The following is a 23,919-nucleotide window of genomic DNA, read 5'->3' on the forward strand; positions in this document are numbered from 1 at the left end:
CCATGTTTGAAGACTCCTGATATAGGATATCCTGCTTGAGCAGGGGGTTGGACTAGAAGACCTCCAAGGTCCTCCAAGGTCTTATTGCTAAGCACATTGATTTGTGCTTTAAATTGTAAGCCGCCCTGAGTCTTCGGAGAAGGGTGGGATATAAATGGGATTAAAATAAAATAAATAAATAAATCCAACTCTGTTATTCCGTGATTCTGCCTTTCAAGTATACAACTTCCCCAAACAATTTGCCCATGTGCATTTGTCCACTGCTTCCAAAATGCCGGTGCAAGAAGCAATACAGGAAAAGTTGCTTCTTTGTTTTGTTTTGTTTCACAAAGGACTCAAATGTGACATTTGTGTTTACGTTTCCAGAGGCCTTATCGTTACCGCTCCCAAATCCTAAATTTAAAAACGAGCCCGTGCTGCAAGGATTGTACAGGAAATCCTTGACTTACAACCTTTTTTTTAGCGACCATTCAAATTGACAACAGCAATGCAAAAAGTGTCTTAACCACTGGTCCTCAAGCTTACAAGAAGAGACTGGATAGTCACTTGCCTGAGATGGTATGGGTTCTCCTGCTTGAGTGGGGGGCTGGACTAGAAGACCTCTAAGGTCCCTTCCAGCTTCTATTCTATTCTATTCTATTCTATTCTATTCTATTCTATTCTATTCTATTCTATTCTATTCTATTCTATTCTATTCTATTCTATTCTACTGTATACTCTACAATCTGTCTATTCTATTCTATTCTATTCTATTCTATTCTATTCTATTCTATTCTATTCTATTCTATTCTATTCTATTCTATTCTATTATCACATGATCACAATTTGGGGACTTGGCAAGTGGCATCTGTGCACTGTTCTAAGTCAAGGATAACCTGTATATACCGTATTTTTGTGTCTGTACAAGGCGCTATTTTTTCCTGCAAATACTGTTCAAGTGCAGCGTCTTATAGACGGAAAAATACGGTAGTTGGAACAATGCTTGTTCTGTATAATTCTTGCAGAATTCCTCTTCAAATTATTCTCACTGAAATAATTATAGGGAAAATCTACAGTAGGGGTCTTTAAACATGGCCCTTTTATGCCTTGTGGACTTCAACTCCCAGAATTCCTCAGTCAGACGTGCCTGGCTGAGGAATTCTGGGAGTTGAAGTCTACAAGTCATAAAAGGGCCAAGTTTGAAGACCCCTGTTCCAGAATGACTGATGTATCTGCAGGTAACGTAGTAAATGTGCACTGTAAATCTACGTTTTTCCCCGCCCCCCATCAAGCTGCAGATTTCCAATAGGTTTCTGTATTTTTGGATGAAAGAGAGTGACGCGTTCTTATTTCAATAAATAAATAGATTTTATATATATATTATAGAGAATTTATTTCTAGAATGACAACGTATTTAAAAAAAATCCTTCATATCTTTTAAATATATATATATATATATATATATATATTGGGGGACTTTTGTTAAAAACAGAAGTTTTGTAAATAACCCTTGGAGGTGGAAGGGGGAGGGGTCTCAGACTACATCAGATCTTTTATTCTGCTTCGATTTTTAGCAGAAAATTTAGCCAGGAAAATAAAAAAGTTTTTTTTCCTGTAAACTTTTTAATTAATTGCCACCGGGGGGGGGCATCGAAGAGTCGGCCGACTGTAATTTTCACTTCTTGGCGTTTTGCAATCTGCCTTTAAAACCCGCCTTCCCAAATCTACCTTAGGCTGGGATTGCAGAATCCATCCTCCCCAGCCAGTATAAGAAACAACACTATTGGGTGCCCTGGCTGAATTGAAGAAGGCATCAGGAGGAGTGAAATCTTGTCTATTTTTGTATTGCATTGAAAAGTGTTGGAGTTTGTTCAGTATTCAATAAAGGTGTCTCGTTTATAAACCTCAAAACTTTGGTGTGTGTGTGTGTGTGTATGTGTGTGTGTGTGTGTGTGTGTGAGAGAGAGAGAGATCCTCACATATCGGCCAGGCCTTCCATGTAAGATGGTCTGTCCCCGTTTGGGATCCATGGCAGAGACGTGGGACGAAAGCCTGATTACAAGGTTGGCTAAAACCTAGTTGGGTCATGAAACCAATACCAGGTTCATAGAACACCAAGGACCCCACACTCCTCCTCCTCCTCCTCCTCCTCCTCCTCCTCCTCCCTAGAAACCCCTTCAGGGACTGATGTTACCTAGATTGCTCATGAAATGTCTATAAGAAAACAAACAGGTTTAGACAGCATCAAGGTTTCTAAATTTCATTTTTAATGTGTACCATTGTGCCCATGGTAAAAAAAAGACAATAAATGTCTGTCTGTCTGTCTGTCTGTCTCTGTCTGTCTGTCTGTCTGTCTGTCTGTCTGTCTGTCTGTCTATCTATCTATCTATCTATCTATCTATCTATCTATCATCTCTATATCTATCTATCTAACATATATCTCTCTCTATCTATCATATATCTCTATCTATCTATCTATCTATCTATCTATCTATCTATCTATCTATCTATGAATGAATAGAATAGAATAGAATAGAATAGAATAGAATAGAATAGAATAGAATAGAATAGAATAGAATAGAATAGAATAGAAATGTTTAAATGGGTGTTATGTATGTGTACACTTTGAGAGCAAGCAACTAAATTTCATTTTTAATGTGTGCTATTGTGCCCACAGTAAAAAAAGATAATAAAGCTATCTATCTATCTATCTATCTATCTATCTATCTATCTATCTATCTATCTATCTGTTGGAAATAATAATAATAATAATAATAATAATAATAATAATAATAATAATAATAATAATAATAATAATTTGGAAGGGACCTTGGAGGTCATCTAGTCCAACCCCCTGCTTAGGCAGGAAACCCTATACCATTTCAGGCAAATGGCTGTCCAGTCTCCTCTTAAAAATTTCCAGTGTTGGAGCATTCACAGCTTCTGGAGGCAGGTTGTTCCACTGGTTAATTGTTCTAACTGTCAGGAAGTTTCTCCTTAGTTCCAGGTTGCTTCTCTCTTTGGTCAGTTTCCATCCGTTGCTTCTTGTCCTGCTTTCAGGTGCTTTGGAGAATAGCTTGACTCCCTCTTCTTTGTGGCAGCCCCTGAAATATTGGAACACTACTATCATGTCACCACTCACCCTTCTCTTCGTTAAACTACACATACCCAATTCCAGCAACCGTTCCCTATATGTTTTAGCCTCCAGTCCCCCAATCATCTTTGTTGCTCTTCTATGTACCCTTTCTAGAGTCTCAACATCTTTTTTACATCGTGGTGACCAAAACTAGATGCAGTATTCCAGGTGTGGCCTTACCAAGGCATTGTAAAGTGGTATTAGTACTTCACTTGATCTTGATTCTATCCCTCTGTTAATGCAGCCTAGCACTGTGTTGGCTTTTTTGGCAGCTGCAGCACATTGCTGGCTCATATTGAAGGGATTGTTTACTAGGACTCCGAGATCCCTCTCACAGTTACTACTATTGAGCAAGGAAACACCTATACTATACCTGTGCATTTGATTTTTCCTGCCTAAATGTAGAACCTTACTTTTTTCACCATTGAATTTCATTCTGTTAGATAGTGCCCAGTGTTCGAGTTTGTCCAGATCCTCCTGTATCTTAAGACTATCTTCTGGAGTATTGGCTATTCCTGCCAGCTTGGTGTCGTCTGCAGATTTGATGAGTTCCCCATCTATCCCCTCATCCAAATCATTAATGAAGATGTTGAAGAGCACTGGGCCCAGAACGGAGCCCTGGGGCACCCCACTACACACTTCCTTCCATGTAGATGCGGTTCCATTGAGGACCCCATGCTGAGTACGGCCTGTCAGCCAGCTACGAATTCATCTGGTGGTGATGCTATCTAACCCACATTTTTCTATCTTATCAAGTAGTAGGTTGTGACCTACTTTATCAAATGCCTTACTGAAGTCCAAGTAAACTATATCTACAGCATTCCTCTGGTCCGCTAGTTTTGTCACTTGGTCAAAGAATGTAGTAAGATTTGTCTGGCATGATCTGTTTTTGACAAACCCATGTTGACTTTTAGTGATGACTTTAGAGTAGAGTAGAGTAGAGTAGAGTAGAGTAGAATAGAATAGAATAGAATAGAATAGAATAGAATAGAATAGAATAGAATAGAATAGAATAGAATAGAATAGAATAGAATAGAATAGAATAGAATAGAACAGAATAGAACAGAATAGAACAGAACAGGGAATGGAATAGAATAGAATAGAATAGAATAGAATAGAATAGAATAGAATAGAATAGAATAGAATAGAATAGAATAGAATAGAATAGAATAGAATAGAATAGAACAGGGAATGGAATAGAATAGAATAGAATAGAATAGAATAGAATAGAATAGAATAGAATAGAATAGAATAGAATAGAATAGAATAGAATAGAATAGAATAGAATAGAATAGAATAGAATAGAATAGAATGTTTAAGGGTGTTATGTATGTGTACACTTTGACAGCATGCAGCCAAATTTCATTTTTAATGTGCGCCATTGTGCCCACAGTAAAAAAAAAGAGACAATAAAGGTCATCTATCTCAGCTGAGGACCAACCCTGATTACAACCCTTCTCTCCAGGAGGTGGCAGTGCAATCCAACCATGGGTGGGGAAAAAAAAGAACTTAATTCTGTTCCATGCCTTTGGCTGTCTCGCTTTTTGTCCTACAGAGCCTCAGAAGGAGGAAGTGGAAAGGCTGAAATTTGGGGTCAAAAAACCTAGTTTTGGCAAACCGCCACCATCCCGGTTTCCCTCAAGCCCCAGAGGTGAAATGTCTTGAGAAGACGGGGTCACCCCCTCCGTCTGACGCGGTTCAGCCTCCTGGGTCTTCCGAAAAGGCTACAGGGAAAATAAAAAAAAATAATAGACATTTTCAGAAATATTAACCTCCAGCTGCCATTTTAATCCCTGGGGGGGAAGGGCTAAAGGAAAAAAAAGATTCTAAAGAAGAATCTTGACATTTTGGCCGCTGCCTTGAATTGGCAGCTAAAAATTCTCCTCTTGGAATATTTTTCCCGAATTGAAAAGAAAAAAAAAAGGTACTTGCGGTCCTCGGACTTACGGCAGTTGATTTATGGGCCGTCCAAAATTACGACGGCGCCGGGGAAAAAAGCGACCTAGGACCATTTTTCACACTTCACAAGCGTTGCGGTATTCTTCCCCCTCCCCCCCCCATGGTCCCGGGATCAAAAATCGGACGCTTGGCCAACTGGTTCGTATTTATGACAGTCGCAACGTCCCGCCCCTTTGAGCGCCCCTTCTGATGAGCAAAGAAAACAGGGAATCTTGATTCGCTCAGCGACCGTGTTCCTACCTTAACAACCGCGGTGTTTCACTTAACGACGGTAGCAAGAAAAGCCGTGAAATGGAGCAAGTTCACTTAAAACATTTCGCTTCGCAAGAGAAATTTGGGGCTCAGTTGCGGCCATAAGCGGAGTATCTGCACTTACATAGTCCTCGATTTAAGACCAGGATTTGGGACCAGAATTTCCGCTCCAAAGTGTCAACGAGAGGAAACTAGGGAGGTTGGGATGTTGACATGAAGTCCTCAACTTTTACAGACTGGGTGAGACCCAGCTCAAAGCCAGCAACTGTGACCTTGGAGTCCCAGTGGACGATCGCTTGACCATGAGCCAGCCGTGTGCAACAGCAGCCAAAAAAGCTAATACAATCCTGGGTTGTATAAACAGAGGCACGGAATCAAGATCACGCGAAGTATTAGTACCGCTTTATAAAAACCCTAGTGAGGCCACACCTGGAACACTGCAGCCAGTTTTGGTCAGCATATCACAAAAAAGATGTTGAGAGTTTGGGAAAAATCCAGAGAAGAGCAACTAAGATGATCCAAGGCCTGGAGACTAAAACATACGAAGAACGGCTGCGGGACTTGGGTTTGGCTAGTCTAAAGAAAAGAGGGAATAGGGGAGACATGATAGCAGTCTTCCAGTATTCGGGGGGCTGGAGATTTTCAAGAAGAGACTAGACAGTCACTTGTCTGAGATGGTATAGGTTCTCCTGCTAGAGCAGGGGGCTGGACTAGAAGACCTCCAAGGTCCCTTCCAGCTCCTATTCTGTTCTGTTCTGTTCTGTTCTGTTCTGTTTTGTTCTGTTCTATTTTCTGTTCAATTCTATTCTTATTCTATTCTATTCTATTCTATTCTATTCTATTCTATTCTATTCTATTCTATTCTATTCTATTCTATTCTATTCTATTCTATTCTATTCTATTCTACAATTCTATATTTCTATTCTATTCTATTCTATTCTATTCTATTCTATTCTTATTCTATTCTATTCTATTCTATTCTTTATTTCTATTCTATTCTATTCTATTCTATTCTATTCTATTCTATTCTATTCTATTCTATTCTATTCTTATTCTATTCTATTCTATTCTTTATTTCTATTCTATTCTATTCTATTCTATTCTATTCTATTCTATTCTATTCTATTCTATTCTATTCTATTCTATTCTTATTCTATTCTATTCTATCCTATTCTATTCTTATTCTATTCTATTCCATATTTTCTATTCTATTCTATTCTATTCTATTCTATTCTATTCTATTCTTTCTATTCTATTCTATTTGTTCTGTTATTATTCTCTTCTCTTCTCTTCTCTTCTTATTCTTATTCTATTCTATTCTTATTCTTATTCTATTCTATTCTATTCTATTCTATTCTATTATTATTCTATTCTATTCTATTCTATTCTATTCTATTCTATTCTATTCTATTCTTATTCTATTCTATTCTATTCTATTCTGTTCTGTTCTGTTCTGTTCTGTTCTGTTCTATTCTATTCTATTCTATTCTTCTATTCTATTCTTTATTATTCTATTCTATTCTATTATTATTCTATTATTATTCTATTCTATTCTATTATTATTCTATTCTATTCTATTCTATTCTATTCTATTCTATTCTATTCTATTCTATTCTATTCTATTCTATTCTATTCTATTCTATTCTATTCTATTCTATTCTATTCCATTCCATTCCATTCCATTCCATTCCATTCCATTCCATTCCATTCCATTCTATTCTTTATTATTCTATTCTGTTCTATTATTATTCTATTCTATTCTATTCTATTCTATTCTATTCTATTCTATTCTATTCTATTCTATTCTATTCTTTATTATTCTATTCTGTTCTATTATTATTCTATTCTATCTGTTCAAAGTTACAACAGCACTGAAAAAAGGACCATTTTTCATACTTAACAACCGTTGTAACATCTCTTCCTCCCTGTGGTCATGTCACTGCATTATTTGGATTTGCATTATTTGGATTTGGGTATGTCTAGTTTAATGAAGAGAAGGATGAGGGGTGACAGGATAGCAGTCTTCCAATATTTGAGGTGTTGCCACAAAGAGGAGGGGGTCCACCTATTCTCCAAAGCGCCTGAAGGGAGGACAAGAAGCAACAGATGGAAACTAACCAAGGAGAGAAGCAACCTGGAACTAAGGAGAAACTTCCTGACAGTGAGGACAATTAACCAGTGGAACAGAAGTTGCCTCCAGAAGTCGTGGGTGCTCCATCACTGGAGGCTTTTAAGAAGAGTCATTGGTTTGAAATGGTACGTAGGCTTTCCTGCCTGAGCAGTGGGTTGGACTAGAAGATCTCCAAGGCCCCTTCCAACTCTCTTCTGATCGATTGATTGGCCTTTCCTAAAATAGCAGGAGGTCGACATTCCAAAGCTCTCCAGGAAAGAAACATCCCCTACCACCCCCCCACCCCCCCACCCCCCAAACAGCCTGGTGTCTCTGCTCTCATGCTCATGTTGTGTTGTGCTTGGCAACTGATTGTGAGTACAGGGACCTCTTCCCCCCCCTCCAGCGGGCCCTGGGGAGCAAACTGGCAGCGTGGACTCAGAAGGAGATTAATCATGTGCTGGATTTGTTGGCCAAGCTGGGGGGGCTAGAAGAGGGCGGGGGGGCCTGTGGGGAGGCGGAAAGAGAGGGTGGCAGATGCCAAACTACAGAGTGATTTAAACATTACAGGGTTCCCAGGGAAATATTTATTTATTTATTTATTTATTTATTTATTTATTATTGGGACTTATATGCCGCCCTATCTCCCGAAGGACTCAGGGCGGCTAACAACAATAACATACAATAAATACAGAAGTTAAAATAAAAATAAAAATTGATTTTATTAATTAAAATTAATAAATGAGTGCCCATCCAGAGAAGGAGTGTAAAACACGGCTGACAGATAAAAGTTTTCCCCTCCTAGGAAACCGTCAAATAATTGCAATTTCCTTCCCTTTTGATCTATTGCCTTCCCCTTTTCCTTTCCTTTTTTTCCTTCCCCTCTCCTGTTTTTCTATTTCTTTTCCTTTTCCTTTCCTTTCTCTCTATTTCCTTTCTTTTCCCTTCCTCTCCTTTTCAGCAAACATATCTTTCCTCCTCCTATTTTCCCCACGGGGGAAAAAAAAACCTGTGGGGTAGAACCAGGCAGAGACAAACTGGCCCCAAATCATCCAGATGGCTTTCATGCCTAAAGCGGGACTCGAACTCACCGTCTCCTGGTGACTGGTCCAAAGTCACCCAGCTGCCTTTCATGTCTAAGGCAGGACTCGAACTCACCATCTCCTGGTCCAAAGTCACCCAGCTGCCTTTCATGTCTAAGGCAGGACTCAAATTCACCCTCTCCTGGTCCAAAGTCACTGAGCTGCCTTTCATGTCTAAGGCGGGATTCAAACTCACCGTCTCCTGGTAATTAGTCCAAAGTCCCTGAGCTGCCTTTCATGTCTAAGGCGGGACTAGAATTCACTGTCTCCTGGTGATTGGTCCAAAGTCACTGAGCTGCCTTTCATGTCTAAGGCGGGACTAGAATTCACCGTCTCCTGGTGATTGGTCCAAAGTCACTGAGCTGCCTTTCATGTCTAAGGCGGGACTAGAATTCACCGTCTCCTGGTGATTGGTCCAAAGTCACTGAGCTGCCTTTCATGTCTAAGGCGGGACTAGAATTCACTGTCTCCTGGTGATTGGTCCAAAGTCACTGAGCTGCCTTTCATGTCTAAGGCGGGACTAGAATTCACCGTCTCCTGGTGATTGGTCCAAAGTCACTGAGCTGCCTTTCATGTCTAAGGCGGGACTAGAATTCACCGTCTCCTGGTGATTGGTCCAAAGTCACTGAGCTGCCTTTCATGTCTAAGGCGAGACTAGAATTCACTGTCTCCTGGTGATTGGTCCAAAGTCACTGAGCTGCCTTTCATGTCTAAGGCGGGACTAGAATTCACCGTCTCCTAGTGATTGGTCCAAAGTCACTGAGCTGCCTTTCATGTCTAAGGCGGGACTAGAATTCACCGTCTCCTAGTGATTGATTCAACATCACCCAGATGCCTTTCATGTCTAAGGTGGGACTAGAATTCACCTTCTTCTGGATTCTAGTCTGGGGCCTTATCTACTAGGCCAGGGGTGTCAAACTGCTGGCCTGCGGGCCGGATGCATCATAGCGAAACCGGGCGCACCCCATTGCCATCAATGGCAAAATAGTCACGATATGTTGTGAAACGTCACCTGACATTGCGAGTTGGACACCCCTGCACTAGACTAAGCTGGCTGCCAAGAGGTCAGGTCCATGGAGAAAAATGTCTGTGGAATTTTCTTCTCCACCAATGTTCTTCCTTTTCGTCAGGATGAAGTAGGATCATGAATGTATGGACATTAAACCATGTTACAGTGACAGTGATTCTCATGTCTGTTAGGGATTGTATTCATCCAGTAGGGTCAGCTTGGTTAGGTGTTAACTTGTTAATACACTGTTTGAATTTAGTCCATTTGTTGTTTGATGGTTCTGTGTTGGGCGAATCCAGAAAACAGGTAACCTGATGAATGTCATTATATTCTTGGTCGCGCGTAGGGATTGATGCAGGCTTATTATCATGTTCGGTTTTCTTTAAATATATTCAAATTCTTCAGTCTGTCCACACCAATGGGTAAAATGGGACGCAGCGGAATCAACTCAACACAGCTCAGCTCAGCTCAGCTCACTCCATTCAATGCAACCCAACTCAGTTTAACTCACTCAACACAACTCAAGGAAGGCAGCACAGCTTGGCTCAGTTGAGCTCAGCTCCATCCATTTAATGCAACCCAACTCACTTTAACTCACTCAACTCAATGCAACTCAGCTCAAACCCAGATGAACACAATGCAGTCCAGTCCAGTCCAGTCCAGCCCAACCCAACCCAACCCAACCCAGTTCTATTTAACTCAACTCAACCCAACCCAATTCAACTCAACTTATCCCAACAACCCAACACAACTCAACTCAACCCAATTCAACTCAACTCAACCCAATCCAACTCAACCCAACCCAACCCAACCCAACCCAACCCAATTCTACTTAACTCAACCCAACCCAACCCATCTCAACTCAGGTAGGTATGTTTCTAGATCTATGCATACAAAAGACTTTTAAAGAAATAGGTTTATGCCTTGGGGGCTTTCTGGAGATGTAAAGAAATCCTAGCTTGCAGAAATTCCTGGAGTTGCTCATCAGATTGCCGCAAGCCAGTTGACTCTTCCCCCCTCCCCTCACTTGGGAACTGTCTACCAGTTCCAAACAGACTCAGAGAACATCTTAAACATGCGCTTAGGAAAACAGCCCCATCCCCCTTCCTTCCCACATGGGGGGGGGGGCTGGCTGGCTTTGAGCCTTTCCCAAAATAGCAACACTTATTCCGGATGCAAGCCAAATGGGATCTAAATGGGCCCTAAAACGTAACTCTGGCTTTTCTGCTCATTTCGGATTTCACAGGAGAAGACAAGAGAGGAAGGCATCCTGACAAATAGCCAGATCGGCGTGGGGATAATAATAATAATAATAATAATAATAATAATAATAATAATAATAATAATAATAATAATAATAATAATAAATGCGATACATTTTCTTGAGCTCACAAGAAGATCTCCTTTGATTTTGGGTGAAGCTTTTGCCCCCAAGCAAAGGAAACACTTCCTGACGTGTTCCTGTTGCTGCTCTGGAGCCAGCAAACATCTGGTATTGATCAGGAAAAGCCCAGCCAAAGCAAACAGCATCGCCTTCCTCCCGAGATCCCTATCCTCTTTGCATCCGAGGGAAGCTGAGATTTCCAGAAAACCCTGGCTAAGATTGACTCGGGAGGTGGACATTTTGACAACGCAGGAAAAGCCTTCCCCGAAATCCCTCCCTTTGCCTTTCAACTAATATTACAGAATAACAAAGTTGGAAGGGACCTTGGAGGTCCTCTAGTCCAACCCCCTGCTCAGGCAGGAAACACTGCTACACCATTTCAGACCAAGGGCTGTCCAGTCTCTTAAAAGCCTCCAGTGATGAAGCACCCACCACTTCTGGAGGCAGGTTGTTCCACTGGTTAATTGTTCTCACTGTCAGGAAGTTTCTCCTTAGTTCCAGGTTGCTTCTCTCCGTGATGAGTCTCCATCCGTTGCTTCTTGTCCTGCCTTTGAGTGCTTTGGGGAATAGCTTGACTCCCTCTTCTTTGGGGCAGCCCCTGAGATACTGGAAGGCTGCTATCATGTCCCCCACTGGTCCTTCTCTTCATTAAACTAGATATGCCCATTTTCAGTTTTATCCTCCAGTCCCCTGACCATCTTTGTTGCTCCTAACTGCACTCTTTTGTATCGTGGTGTTCGGAACTGGATGCAAGATTCCAAGTGTGGCCTTCCCAAGGCCTCGTAAAGTGGTATTAACATTTCACGTCATATAAATTAAACATTAAAAGTAATATTGGTTCTCCTTGAGTGTCTGTGAAACTTGTGGGGCTACAGAACTCAGCCTAGTCTTACCCCGGGGGAGAGACTGAAGGAGTAGACCAACCAATCCGCATTAAGTCTGAGTCCTTGGGGAAAGGGCGGTATATAAATGTAATAAAATAAAATAAATAAATAAATTAACCTGTGCCATCTTACTTAGAGCGCTGGTTGGGCTATCTAGAACAGAGTTCTAGGTTCCACATGGAAAATAGTTCAGCTTCAAGATACTGAACCAGCTCCGATCTGCCTGTCCTCAGTTTAACATGGAAGCAGCTCAGGCAGATGTGGGGGCCTTGGTGCTCTCTGAGCCTTGCAGATGTTTCACGACTACTCTAGGTAACATCATCCATCCCTGAAGGGGTGTGCCTGGAGGAGGAGAAGGAGGAGGAGGACTATTGTGTGGTCCTTGGTGCTCTGTGACCTTGGTTGTTTTCTTGCAGACATTTCATTACCCGACTAGGTAACATCATCAGCGCTAGAAGGGAGGAGGAGGAGAACTGTGGGGTCCTTGATGTTCTCTGAGCGTGGAGATTTTCTTGTAAATGTTTCATGACCCCAGTGATGCCCTCGCTGTGATGTCCCGTTGCCTGGAGGCGGTTCGGGTCTGGATGGGGAGGAACAGACTTCAACTCAACCCTGACAAGACTGAGTGGCTGTACATTCCGGCTTCCCGGGACACCTGGGATGTTCCACCTCTTTCTATGGGGGGTGAGCTTTTACCCCCTGTGGATAGGGCTCGCAACTTGGGAGTCCTCCTAGATTCACGACTCACTTTGGAGGATCACATAGTGGCCGTGACTAGGGGGGCTTTTGCCCAGGTTCGCCTGGTGCGCCAGTTGCGGCCCTATCTGGATCGGGAGGCCTTGTGTACGGTCACTCATGCGCTCGTGACCTCTCGCCTTGACTACTGTAATGCTCTCTACATGGGGCTTCCCTTGAAGACCACTCGGAGGCTCCAACTGGTACAGAATGCGGCCGCGAGAGTTGTCTTGGGAGTTTCCCGGTACTCCCATGTTACACCTTTGCTCCGTGAGCTGCATTGGTTGCCAGTTGTCTTCCGGGTGAGGTTCAAGGTTTTGGTTATGATCTTTAAGTCCCTACATGGCATGGGTCCGCGATACCTCGAGGACCACCTGCTGCCGGCGTCGACTCCCCTCCGCCCTGTGCGCGCCCAGAGAGGGCCTCCTCAGGGTGCCTCCTGTCAAGGAATGTCGACTGGTGGCCCCCAGGGGGAGGGCCTTCTCTGTGGGTGCTCCGGCATTATGGAACCAACTGCCGGTTGAGCTCCGGACGGCATCAGACCTCCGATCCTTCCGTCGCGGGTTGAAGACCCATTTATTTGAACTAGCGGGTCTGGCCTGATGGGGGTACTTGGGTTTTTTATTGGTTTGTTTTAGTATTCTGGTTTTAACTTGGGCATTAATTTAATTATTTTTTAATGTTTGTATTGGTGTTTATATTTATGCCCTGTGAACCGCCCTGAGTCCCTTTGGGAGAAGGGCGGTATAAAAATCTCAATAAATTAAATTAAATTAAACTAGGTAACATCATCAGAGCTAGAAGAGAGTGAGTTTTGTGGAAAGAAGGAGGAGGAGGAGGAGGAGGGGGGGAGGACTGTAAGTTTTGTGGGGTTCTCTGTACTTGGTTTTTCTGCAGACATTTCATGACCCAACTAGGTAACATCATCAGCGCTAAAAGGGTTAACCTCTAATTAAAACATTTAGGGGGAAAAACGCAGAGAAAACAGAATCAGTTCGGGTCCATTAATTAAATCAGCCAAAGAAATGTCAAGCCAATCTTTGCAAATCTCCTGGGAGGGGGCCAGAAGTGCAGGGGAGACGCAATTGGTGCCAAACTGAAGCACATGCAGAGTGACAGCCTTGAATTATCCCTCTCTAATTATCCCCCCCAAACCCCCCCCCCCAACATTGTACATTTACTTAAAGCACTCCAGATGGGATTTTTTTAAAAAAACCGTAACACCCACCCCTCCCTTTTGGGTTGCCCGGTTGTGTGTAACCTTCAGCCTTGAAAACTGACCGCTTATAACAGGATTGGAGGGGAAGGAGAAATTCTTGGCCAAAAAATTCTTTCTTTTTCTTCCTCTTCCTCTTGCTCATCCTCCTCCTCCTCCTGTCTCCATCTTCCTTCCTTCTCCTCCTCTTCTCTTTTTCCGTTTTCCTTCTGTCTCCATCTTCTCCAACCCTTCCCCCTCCTCCCCCTTGCAGACTCCACTCCTTTTCTAGCACCGATGATGTCCCCTAGTTGGGTCATTAAAACCTGCAACTCAGGGAGCACCCACAACTTCTGGAGGCAAGCTGTTCCACTGGTTAAATGTTCTCACTGTCAGGATGACAGAGTTGGAAGGGACCCCGGAGGTCATCTAGTCCAACCCCCTGCTCAGGCAGGAGACCCTATGCCATTTCAGAAAAAAATGGTTGTCCAGTCTCTTCTTAAAAGCCTCCAGTAAGAAGGAAGGAAGGAAGGAAGGAAGGAAGGAAGGAAGGAAGGAAGGAAGGAAGGAAGGAAGGAAGGAAGGAAGGAAGGAAGGAAAACAGAGTTGGAAGGGACCCTAGAGGTCTTCTAGTCCAACCCACTGCTCAGGCAGGAGAACCTATGCCATTTCAGAAAAAATGGTTATCCAGTCTCTTCTTAAAAGCCTCCAGTAAGAAGGAAGGAAGGAAGGAAGGAAGGAAGGAAGGAAGGAAGGAAGGAAGGAAGGAAGGAAGGAAGAATAACAGAGTTGGAAGGGACCCTAGAGGTCTTCTAGTCCAACCCACTGCTCAGGCAGGAGACCCTATGCCATTTCAGACAAATGGTTGTCCAGTCTCTTCTTAAAAGCCTCCAGTAAGAAGGAAGGAAGGGAGGAAGGAAGGAAGGAAGGAAGGAAGGAAGGAAGGAAGGAAGGAAGGAAGGAAGGAAGGAAGGAAGAATAACAGAGTTGGAAGGGACCCTAGAGGTCTTCTAGTCCAACCCACTGCTCAGGCAGGAGACCCTATGCCATTTCAGACAAATGTTTGTCCAGTCTCTTCTTAAAAGCCTCCAGTGGGAAGGAAGGAAGGAAGGAAGCAAGGAAGCAAGGAAGAATAACAGAGTTGAAAGGGACCTTGGAGGTCATCTAATCCAACCCCCTGCTCAGGCAGGAAACCCTATACCATTTCAGACAAATGGTTGTGCAGTCTCTTCTTAAAAACTTCCAGTGTTGGAGCTTTCACCACTTCTGGAGGCAGACTGTTCCTCTGGTTAATTGTCCTCACTGTCAGGAAGTTTCTCCTTAATTCCAGGTTGCTTCTCCCCTCGATTGGTTTTCACCCTGTTGCTTCTCGTCCTGCCTTCGGGGGCTTTGGAAAACAAGCTGACCCACCCACCCCTCTTCTTTGGGGCAGCCCCTCAAAATTCTCTGCTATACCTCCTCCTCCTTCTCCTCCTCTGTTTTTTTGGCAGGCCTGACCTCATAGCTCCTGAAAGCCGCCGGATGATTAAAGAAAAAAAAAAAACACAACCCAGACTTGTTGAGGAAGAGGGGGGCTGTCAAAAAAAAAGGGGGGGGAGGAGGAGGGGCAGAGGGAAAGAGGAAGTTCTAATTTTACAGAATGTGAACGCACTCTGAAGAAGGGGGAGTGGGGTGGGGGGGAAGAAACCCCAGCCTGACCCACAGAAGGGAGAACAGCCGTTCCCTCTGGCGTCCGCCGAGCCTTTGCATCCCGGCACTTCACTGCAGGGGAGAGGTTGAGCCGAGGGGGGGGGGAAAACCCCAAAAAATCAACCTTAAGGGCCGGAGAAGGGTAGGTGGGCTTTTCTTCGCCCCTCCACCCACCCACCTGGCCGCTATGCAATTCCTCCTGGCCTGCCTGGCCGTCGGGGCTCTGCTGGCAGCCCGGGAGGCGAAGGGCAGCCAGCGGAGGGCGAGCGAGGGGGTCTTCCGCCGCCGCGCCCACCGCGTTCAGCAGGGTCGCTGCAGTTACACCTTCGTCCTCCCCGAAGCGGAGCCTCCCCCCTGCCAGAGCCCCGGAGACCCCCTCGCCGTCAACGCCCTGCAGCGGGACTCTCCCGGCCAGCCTTTCCCGGCCAGCGACGCCCAGCCCGCCTTGAGGGTCGAGCAGCTGCAGAGGATGTTGGAAAACAACACTCAGTGGCTAATGAAGGTAAAATTATCTATCTATCTATCTATCTATCTATCTATCTGTCTGTCTGTCTGTCTGTCTGTCTGTCTGTCTGTCTGTCTGTCTGTCTGTCTGTCTATCTATCTATCATCTATCTCTATCTATCTATCTATCTATCTATCTATCTATCTATCTATCTATCTATCTATCTATCTCTATCTCTATCTATCTCTATCTATCTCTCTATCTATCTCTCTATCTATCTATCTCTATCTCTCTATATCTATCTATCTATCTATCTATCATCTATCTCTATCTCTCTATATCTATCTATCTATCTATCTATCTATCTATCTATCTATCTATCTATCTCTATCTCTATCTATCTCTATCTATCTCTCTATCTATCTCTCTATCTATCTATCTCTATCTCTCTATATCTATCTATCTATCTATCTATCATCTATCTCTATCTCTCTATATCTATCTATCTATCTATCTATCTGTCTGTCTGTCTGTCTGTCTGTCTGTCTGTCTGTCTGTCTTTCTGTCTGTCTATCTGTCTATCTATCTATCATCTATCTCTATCTCTATCTACTATCTATCTATCTATCTATCTATCTGTCATCACCTATTCTCTATCTATCTATCTATCTATCTACCTCTATCTATCTCTATCTATCTATCATCTATCTATCTATCTATCTATCTATCTATCTCTATCTCTATCTATCTCTATCTATCTCTCTATCTATCTCTCTATCTATCTATCTCTATCTCTCTATATCTATCTATCTATCTATCTATCATCTATCTCTATCTCTCTATATCTATCTATCTATCTATCTATCTATCTATCTATCTATCTATCTATCATCACCTATTCTCTATCTATCTATCTATCTCTATCTATCTCTATCTATCTATCTATCATCTATCTATCTATCTATCTATCTATCTATCTATCTATCTATCTATCTATCTCTATCTCTATCTCTCTATCTATCTCTCTATCTATCTATCTCTATCTCTCTATATCTATCTATCTATCTATCTATCTATCTATCTATCTATCTATCTATCTATCTATCTATCTCTATCTATCTCTATCTCTATCTCTATCTCTATCTATATATAATTTTTTTTAAAGGCACCGGGGCAGAAAGAGGGCAGGTGGGATTTTTTTCTCTCTATTTCTATAACGGAAGGGCCCTCGGAGGTCTTCTAGTCCAACCCCTTGCTCAGGCAGGAAAGCAATGCTTGTCCAGTCTCTTCTTAAAAACTTCCAGTGTTGAAGCAATCACAACTTCTGGAGGCAAGTTGTTCTACTGCTTAAGCAGGGGGCTGGACTAGAAGACCTCCAAGGTCCCTACCAGATTCTATTCTATTCTATTCTATTCTATTCTATTCTATTCTATTCTGTTCTGTTCTGTTCTGTTCTGTTCTGTTCTGTTCTGTTCTGTTCTGTTCTGTTCTGTAATTCTATTCTGTAATTCTATTCTATTCTATTCTATTCTGTTCTGTTCTGTTCTGTTCTGTAATTCTATTCTGTAATTCTATTCTATTCTATTCTATTAATTCTATTCTGTTCTGTTCTGTTCTGTTATATTCTATTCTATTCTATTCTATTTTGCATCAGTCTTCACACAAAAAGACACCATAGTCCAACATAACAAAACAAAAAACCACTGCAAAAGACATTCTAGAACCAAAAATTAAAATAAGCCAGAAAATGGTAAGAGAACACCTATCCAACTTTGACAAAGATAAATCACCAGGGCCTGACAGATTACATCCCAGAGTTCTGAACGAGCTGGCAGATGTTATCTCAGAACTGCCGTACCACATCTTTCATAAATTTTGGAGCAGTGGCGAAGTGCCCGAGGATTGGAAAAGGGCTGATGTGGTCCCCATCTTCAAGAAAGGGGGGGAAAAAAACGGGCCCAGGAAACTACAGACCAATCGGTTTAACATCAATACCTGGGAAGATGCTAGAAAAGATAATCAAAAAACAGATCTGCGAACAGCTAGAAGCAAACAAACTCACAACTAGTAGCCAACACGGCTTTGTTAAAAACAGATCATGCCAAACCAATCTTATTTCATTCTTCAATAAAGTGAGTACGCTAGTAGACCAGCGAAACTCAGTGGACGCAGTAGACTTAGACTTCAGTAAAGCATTCGACAGACCACCACCTACTCCTTGGCAAGCTATGAGAAGGTGGACTAGAGAGACAACGTCACCACCAGATGGATCTGCAGCTGGATGGCAAACCATACTCAACGAGTAGTCCTCGATGGCACTACATCCACACGGAGAGAAGTATAAGCAGTGGGGTACCACAAGGTTCCATCTTAGGCCCAGGACTCTTCAACAACTTCAACAATGACTTAGACGAGGGAATGGAAGGGGAACTCATCAAATTTGCAGATGACACCAAACTGGCAGGAGTAGCCAACACCCCGGAAGACAAACTCAGGATCCAAAAAGATCTTGACAAACTGGAACAAAATGAGTTTCAATGTGGAGAAAAGCGAAGTCCTACATTTAGGCAGGAAAACCCAAAGGCACAAATACAGATTTGGTGAGATCCGGCTCAAAAACAGCAACTGTGCGAGGGACCTCGGAGTCCTAGTGGACGATCGCTTGACCGTGAGCCGGCCGTGTGCAGCAGCAGCCAAAAAAGCTAATACAATCCTGGGTTATATAAACAGAGGAATAGAAACAAGATCACGTGAAGTATTAGTACCGCTTTAAAAAACCCTAGTGAGGCCACACCTGGAACACTGCAGCCAATTTTGGTCACCATAGCACAAAAAGGATGTTGAGAGTTTGGAAAAAGTTCAGAGAAGAGCAACTAAGATGATCCAAGGCCTGGAGACTAAAACATAGGAAGAATGGCTGCGGGACTTCTGTCTGGCTTGTCTAAAGAAAAGAAAAAATACAGCGTATCAGTATTTGAGAGGCTGCCACAAAGAAGAGGGGGTCACATTGTTCTCCAAAGCACCAGAGGGAAGGACGAGAAACAATGGTTGGAAGCTGATCAAGGAGAGAAGCAGCCTGGAATTGAGGAGAAACCTCCTCACAGTGAGGGCAATCAACTTGTGGAACAGCTTGACACCATAAATCGTGGGCGCTCCATCGATGGAGGTTTTTAAGAGACAGTCACCTGTCTGAGATGGTATAGGTTCTCCTGCTCGAGCGGAGGGCTGGACTAGAAGACCTCCAAGGTCCCTTCCACCTCCTATTCTATTCTATTCTATTCTATTCTATTCTATTCTATTCTATTCTATTCTATTCTATTCTATTCTATTCTATTCTATTCTATTCTATTCTATTCTATTAATTCTAATTCTTATTCTATTCTATTCTATTCTACAATCTCTTTATTCCATTCCATTCCATTCCATTCCATTCCATTCCATTCCATTCCATTCCATTCCATTCTATTCTATTCTATTCTATTCTATTCTATTCTATTCTATTCTATTCTATTCTATTCTATTCTATTCTATTCTATTCTGCAATCTGTCTATTCTATTCTATTCTATTCTATTCTATTCTATTCTATTCTATTCTATTCTATTCTATTCTATTCTATTCTATTCTATTCTGCAATCTGTCTATTCTATTCTATTCTATTCTATTCTATTCTATTCTATTCTATTCTATTCTATTCTATTCTATTCTATTCTATTCTATTCTATTCTATTCTATTCTATTCTATTCTATTCTACAATCTCTTTATTCCATTCCATTCTATTCTATTCTATTCTATTCTATTCTATTCTATTCTATTCTATTCTATTCTATTCTATTCTATTCTATTCTATTCTACAATCTCTTTATTCTATTCTATTCTATTCTATTCTGCAATCTGTCTATTCTATTCTATTCTATTCTATTCTATTCTATTCTATTCTATTCTATTCTATTCTATTCTATTCTATTCTATTCTATTCTATTCTATTCTATTCTATTCTACAATCTCTTTATTCCATTCCATTCTATTCTATTCTATTCTATTCTATTCTATTCTATTCTATTCTATTCTATTCTATTCTATTCTATTCTATTCTATTCTATTCTATTCTATTCTATTCTATTCTATTCTACAATCTCTTTATTCTATTCTATTCTATTCTATTCCATTCCATTCCATTGCATTGCATTGCATCTACTGTTCTGTTCTGTTCCGTTTCTTCTCTTCTCTTCTCTTCTCTTCTCTTCTCTTCTCTTCTCTTCTCTTCTCTTCTCTTCCGTTCCATTCCATTCCATTCCATTCCATTCCATTCCATTCCATTCCATTCCATTCCATTCCATATTTTCTATTCTATTCTATCCCTATCCTGTCTGCAATGGTATAGGGTTTCCTGCCTGTGCAAGGGGGGTTGGTCTAGAAGACCTCCAAGATCCCTTCCAACTCTGTTATTCTGTTATTATTATGGATGTGAGGGCAATCTGTTATTATTATTACTATACTCTATTATTTTTATCTGTTTTATTTTTAATTTTTCATTTATTTTTATTTTTTATATTTGTTTTATTTTATTCTTTTATTCAATTTCGGCCTTCCCCAATTCCAAACTACTCTCGGTGGTTCACAATGTCACCACAACATAAAAATACAACACTGGATGTAAAATCGGGGACAAGATAAACATCCAACAAAAAAAAATAAGAACTTTTTTTTCTAAAAAAAAATTAAAAATAAATCGAGAACAACATGGTGGTCCGGCAACCACACAGCGAAACCAAGTGGTTTGATCCTAAGGGAACTTTGTGAAAATTTAAGGACGGATTTGGGGATCACTGAAATTGCATCCTCGTCCGTTCCTCCTTTCCCCTTGTGGCACTTTAAATAAACAAGGTACTTAATCCATCCTGGGAAACAGGGCTTCAAACAAAAATGTTTATGTCAACTGCTGGTAAAAAGAATAGAATCAAATAATGAGTGTATTCAGCAAATCCTCGGAAATAATCCTGATTTCATTATGTGCCAACAACTCACCCTTGACTCTTACTGACCACCTAGTTAGGTTTTCGTAACCACGATCTGTTGCTAACCTGGTCTTTTAGGCATCCTCCCAATGGTTCCCCTCCCCACCCACCCTCACCCTTGTAACAGAGTGATAGAATCATGCACAGATAAGGCTAAAAGTGACCTTGGAGGTCTTCTAGTCCAGCCCTCTGCCCAAGGCATGCTGGACGAATGGTTGTCCCATCTTTTCTTGAAAACCTCCAGTGATGGAGCACCCACAACTTCTGGAGGCAAGCCGTTCCACTGATTCATGGTTCTCCCTATTGGGAAATTTCTCCTAATTTCCAGTCTGGATCTCCATCTGGCTAGTTTCTTGTCCTTCCCATGTTCCTGGTCCTCTCTTCCATTTTTCCCAACATTATGGACTTCTGAAAGGAACTCCAGATAGATTGATGAGTGATTAGGTGCTATCAAGTCATTGTTGACTCTTAGCAACCCTGTAGGTGTTAGCCAGAAGGACCTGACCCCAGTCAGGTCTCCCAACGGTGCCCCCATCATCATCGCAGCTCAGTCAATCCACCTTCTCGTCATCCTCTTCTTCCTCTCTCTCTCTTTCCACCTTTCCCCAGCATTATGGACTTCTCAAAGGAACCTGGTCTTGACATTGATTGTCGCTTAACCACCGAAAGGCTCAACCTCTTCCAGACTGACCTGTCCCCAGTTTGGTCCTTCAGATCTTCCAACGTTGTCTCCATCGACTCGTGATTGAGTCCTTCCACCTAGCTGATGGTCACCCTCTTCTCTTTCCTTCCACTTCTCTCAGCGTTATGGACTTCTCGAAGGAATTCTGTCTCCCCGTTAATTGATTGATTATAGGCCTTCAACTCTCCGATGACTCTTAGCGACTACACAGATAGGCTTTCTCCAGGCTGATCTGTTCCTAACCTAGTCCGCCCTGAGACCTACAGGGGAAGGGCAGTATATAAGTCTAATAAAATAAGTATAAATAAATAAATTCAATTTTAAAGTGTTGGGGCTATTAATTTAATTGTATTTTAATTTGTATATTGTATTTTTTTTTTTAATTTGCCCTGTAAACCGCCCTGAGTCCTTCAGGAAAAGGGCGGTATATAAATCGAATAAAATAAATAAATAAATTTAAAGCATACTATGTACAACGTACGTATAGACCTACACCCTTATATATAAGTAACATATAACCAGTGCTTTTTTTGTAAAAGAAAAAGGTGCCGGAACTCTCACATGTCATACAACCCGCCTTGCCTACCCTACAAGGTTCCATCCAAAAACGGTGCCGGAACTCCGTTCTGGGCGTTCTATGGCAAAAAAAGCCCTGCATATAACTATTAATGATTGTCCATCTTGAATACATAAGTGAAGGAGGAAGCTTGAGAGTTCACAAGGTTAATGCTGTACGGAATGAAACTATGGCTGAATCTGGATGTTCTGCTATGGATGCCACGGAGCCCCCCCCTCCCAGAAGGGAACAAGGAAAACAGGTTGTGAAGAGGGTGTGTCGTGTCCCAGACAATCTTGCAGACCCTGCTCAAGCATCGCGTATGTGCCACGTCCTGGATGGCGGGGAAGGAACTGCCAAGGATCTTTTCTGCCGTCCTCACCACTCTCTGCACCGCCTTCCTGTCCGAAGCAGGGATGCTTCCAAACCAGGCTGTGATGCTGTAGGACAGGATGCTCTCGATCGTCCCTCTGCAGAAAGTGGTGAGGACAGGGGAAGGAAGATGTGCTTTTCTCATGCGACGCAGAAAATGCAGGCGCTGCTGTGCCCGCTTCACCGGTTTTTCACTGTTGAGCAACCAAACCAGCCTACTCGTTAGCTGCAACACCCAGGAATTTGATGCTGGTAACCGTCTCCGCAGGTGAATCATTAATGCACAGAGGAGCATGGCTGTTCCTGCCTTTTCTGAAATCGAGAACAATTAATCAGCGGAACAGCCTGCCTCCAGAAGTTGTGGCTGCTCCATCACTGGAGGTTTTCAAGAAGAGACTGGGCAGCCGTTTGTCTGAAATGGGTATAGGGGTCCCCAACCTGAGCGGGGCGGTTGGACTAGATATCCTCCAAAGTCCCTTCCAGTTCTATGGTTCTGCTTACACTTTCTGCCCTGCTTGAAAAAAGGGGATGACAAGAAGGAGGAGGAGGGTGGGGGGAGGAGGAGGAGGAGGAGGAGGAGGAGAAGAAGTAGAAGAAGAAGAAGAAGAAGAAGAAGAAGAAGAAGAAGAAGAAGAAGAAGAAGAAGAAGAAGAAGAAGAAAGAAGAAGAAATGAGGAGGAGGAGGAGGAGAAAGAAGAAAGAGAAGAAGGAAAAGGTGGAGAAGAAGAAAGGAGTAGGAGTAGGAAGAAGAGGAGGAAGAGGAAGAGGAAGAGGAAGAAGAAGAAGAGGAGGAGGAAGAAGAAGAAGAAGGAGGAGGAGGAGGAGGAGGAGGAGGAGGAGGAGGAGGAGGAGAAAGAAGAAAGAGAAGAAGGAAAAGGTGGAGAAGAAGAAAGGAGTAGGAGTAGGAAGAAGAGGAGGAAGAGGAAGAGGAAGAGGAAGAAGAAGAAGAGGAGGAGGAAGAAGAAAAAGAAGAATAAGAAGGAGGAGGAGGAGGAGGAGGAGGAAGAGAAAGAGGAAGAAGAAGAAGAAGGAGGAGGAGGAGGAGGAGGAGGAGGAGGAGAAAGAAGAAAGAGAAGAAGGAAAAGGTGGAGAAGAAGAAAGGAGTAGGAGTAGGAAGAAGAGGAGGAAGAAGAAGAAGAAGAAAGAAGAAGAAGAAATGAGGAGGAGGAGGAAGAGGAGGAGAAAGAAGAAAGAGAAGAAGGAAAAGGTGGAGAAGAAGAAAGGAGTAGGAAGAAGAGGAGGAGGAGGAGGAGGAGGAGGAGGAGGAAGAGGAAGAGGAAGAGGAAGAGGAAGAGGAAGAGGAAGAGGAAGAGGAAGAGGAAGAGGAAGAAGAAGAAGAAGAAGAAGAAGAAGAAGAAGAAGAACAACAACAACAACAACAACAACAACAACAACCACCAAGTGTGCACTGCAGGAAATGTGATTTTCTGTAG

The 23,919-nt window shown here is 42.4% G+C and overlaps 1 protein-coding gene across 1 annotated transcript in view; it reads left to right on the forward strand.

The window, feature by feature from the left end:
* Positions 1 to 15,562: 15,562 nt before the first annotated feature.
* Positions 15,563 to 23,919, forward strand: part of ANGPT4 (angiopoietin 4) — a gene marked incomplete at its 3' end in the record, with an annotated part of 32,491 nt that continues 24,134 nt past the window's right edge. The window contains exon 1 of the mRNA XM_083360943.1: positions 15,563 to 15,916. Within this exon, the coding sequence (XP_083217069.1) occupies positions 15,602 to 15,916 (315 nt within the window). The 5' untranslated portion in view covers positions 15,563 to 15,601. The remainder of the gene's footprint in view (positions 15,917 to 23,919) is intronic.

The sequence above is a fragment of the Vipera ursinii genome (assembly GCF_947247035.1).
Source record: "Vipera ursinii genome assembly, chromosome: 3".
In the NCBI taxonomy this organism is placed as follows: Eukaryota; Metazoa; Chordata; class Lepidosauria; order Squamata; family Viperidae; genus Vipera; species Vipera ursinii.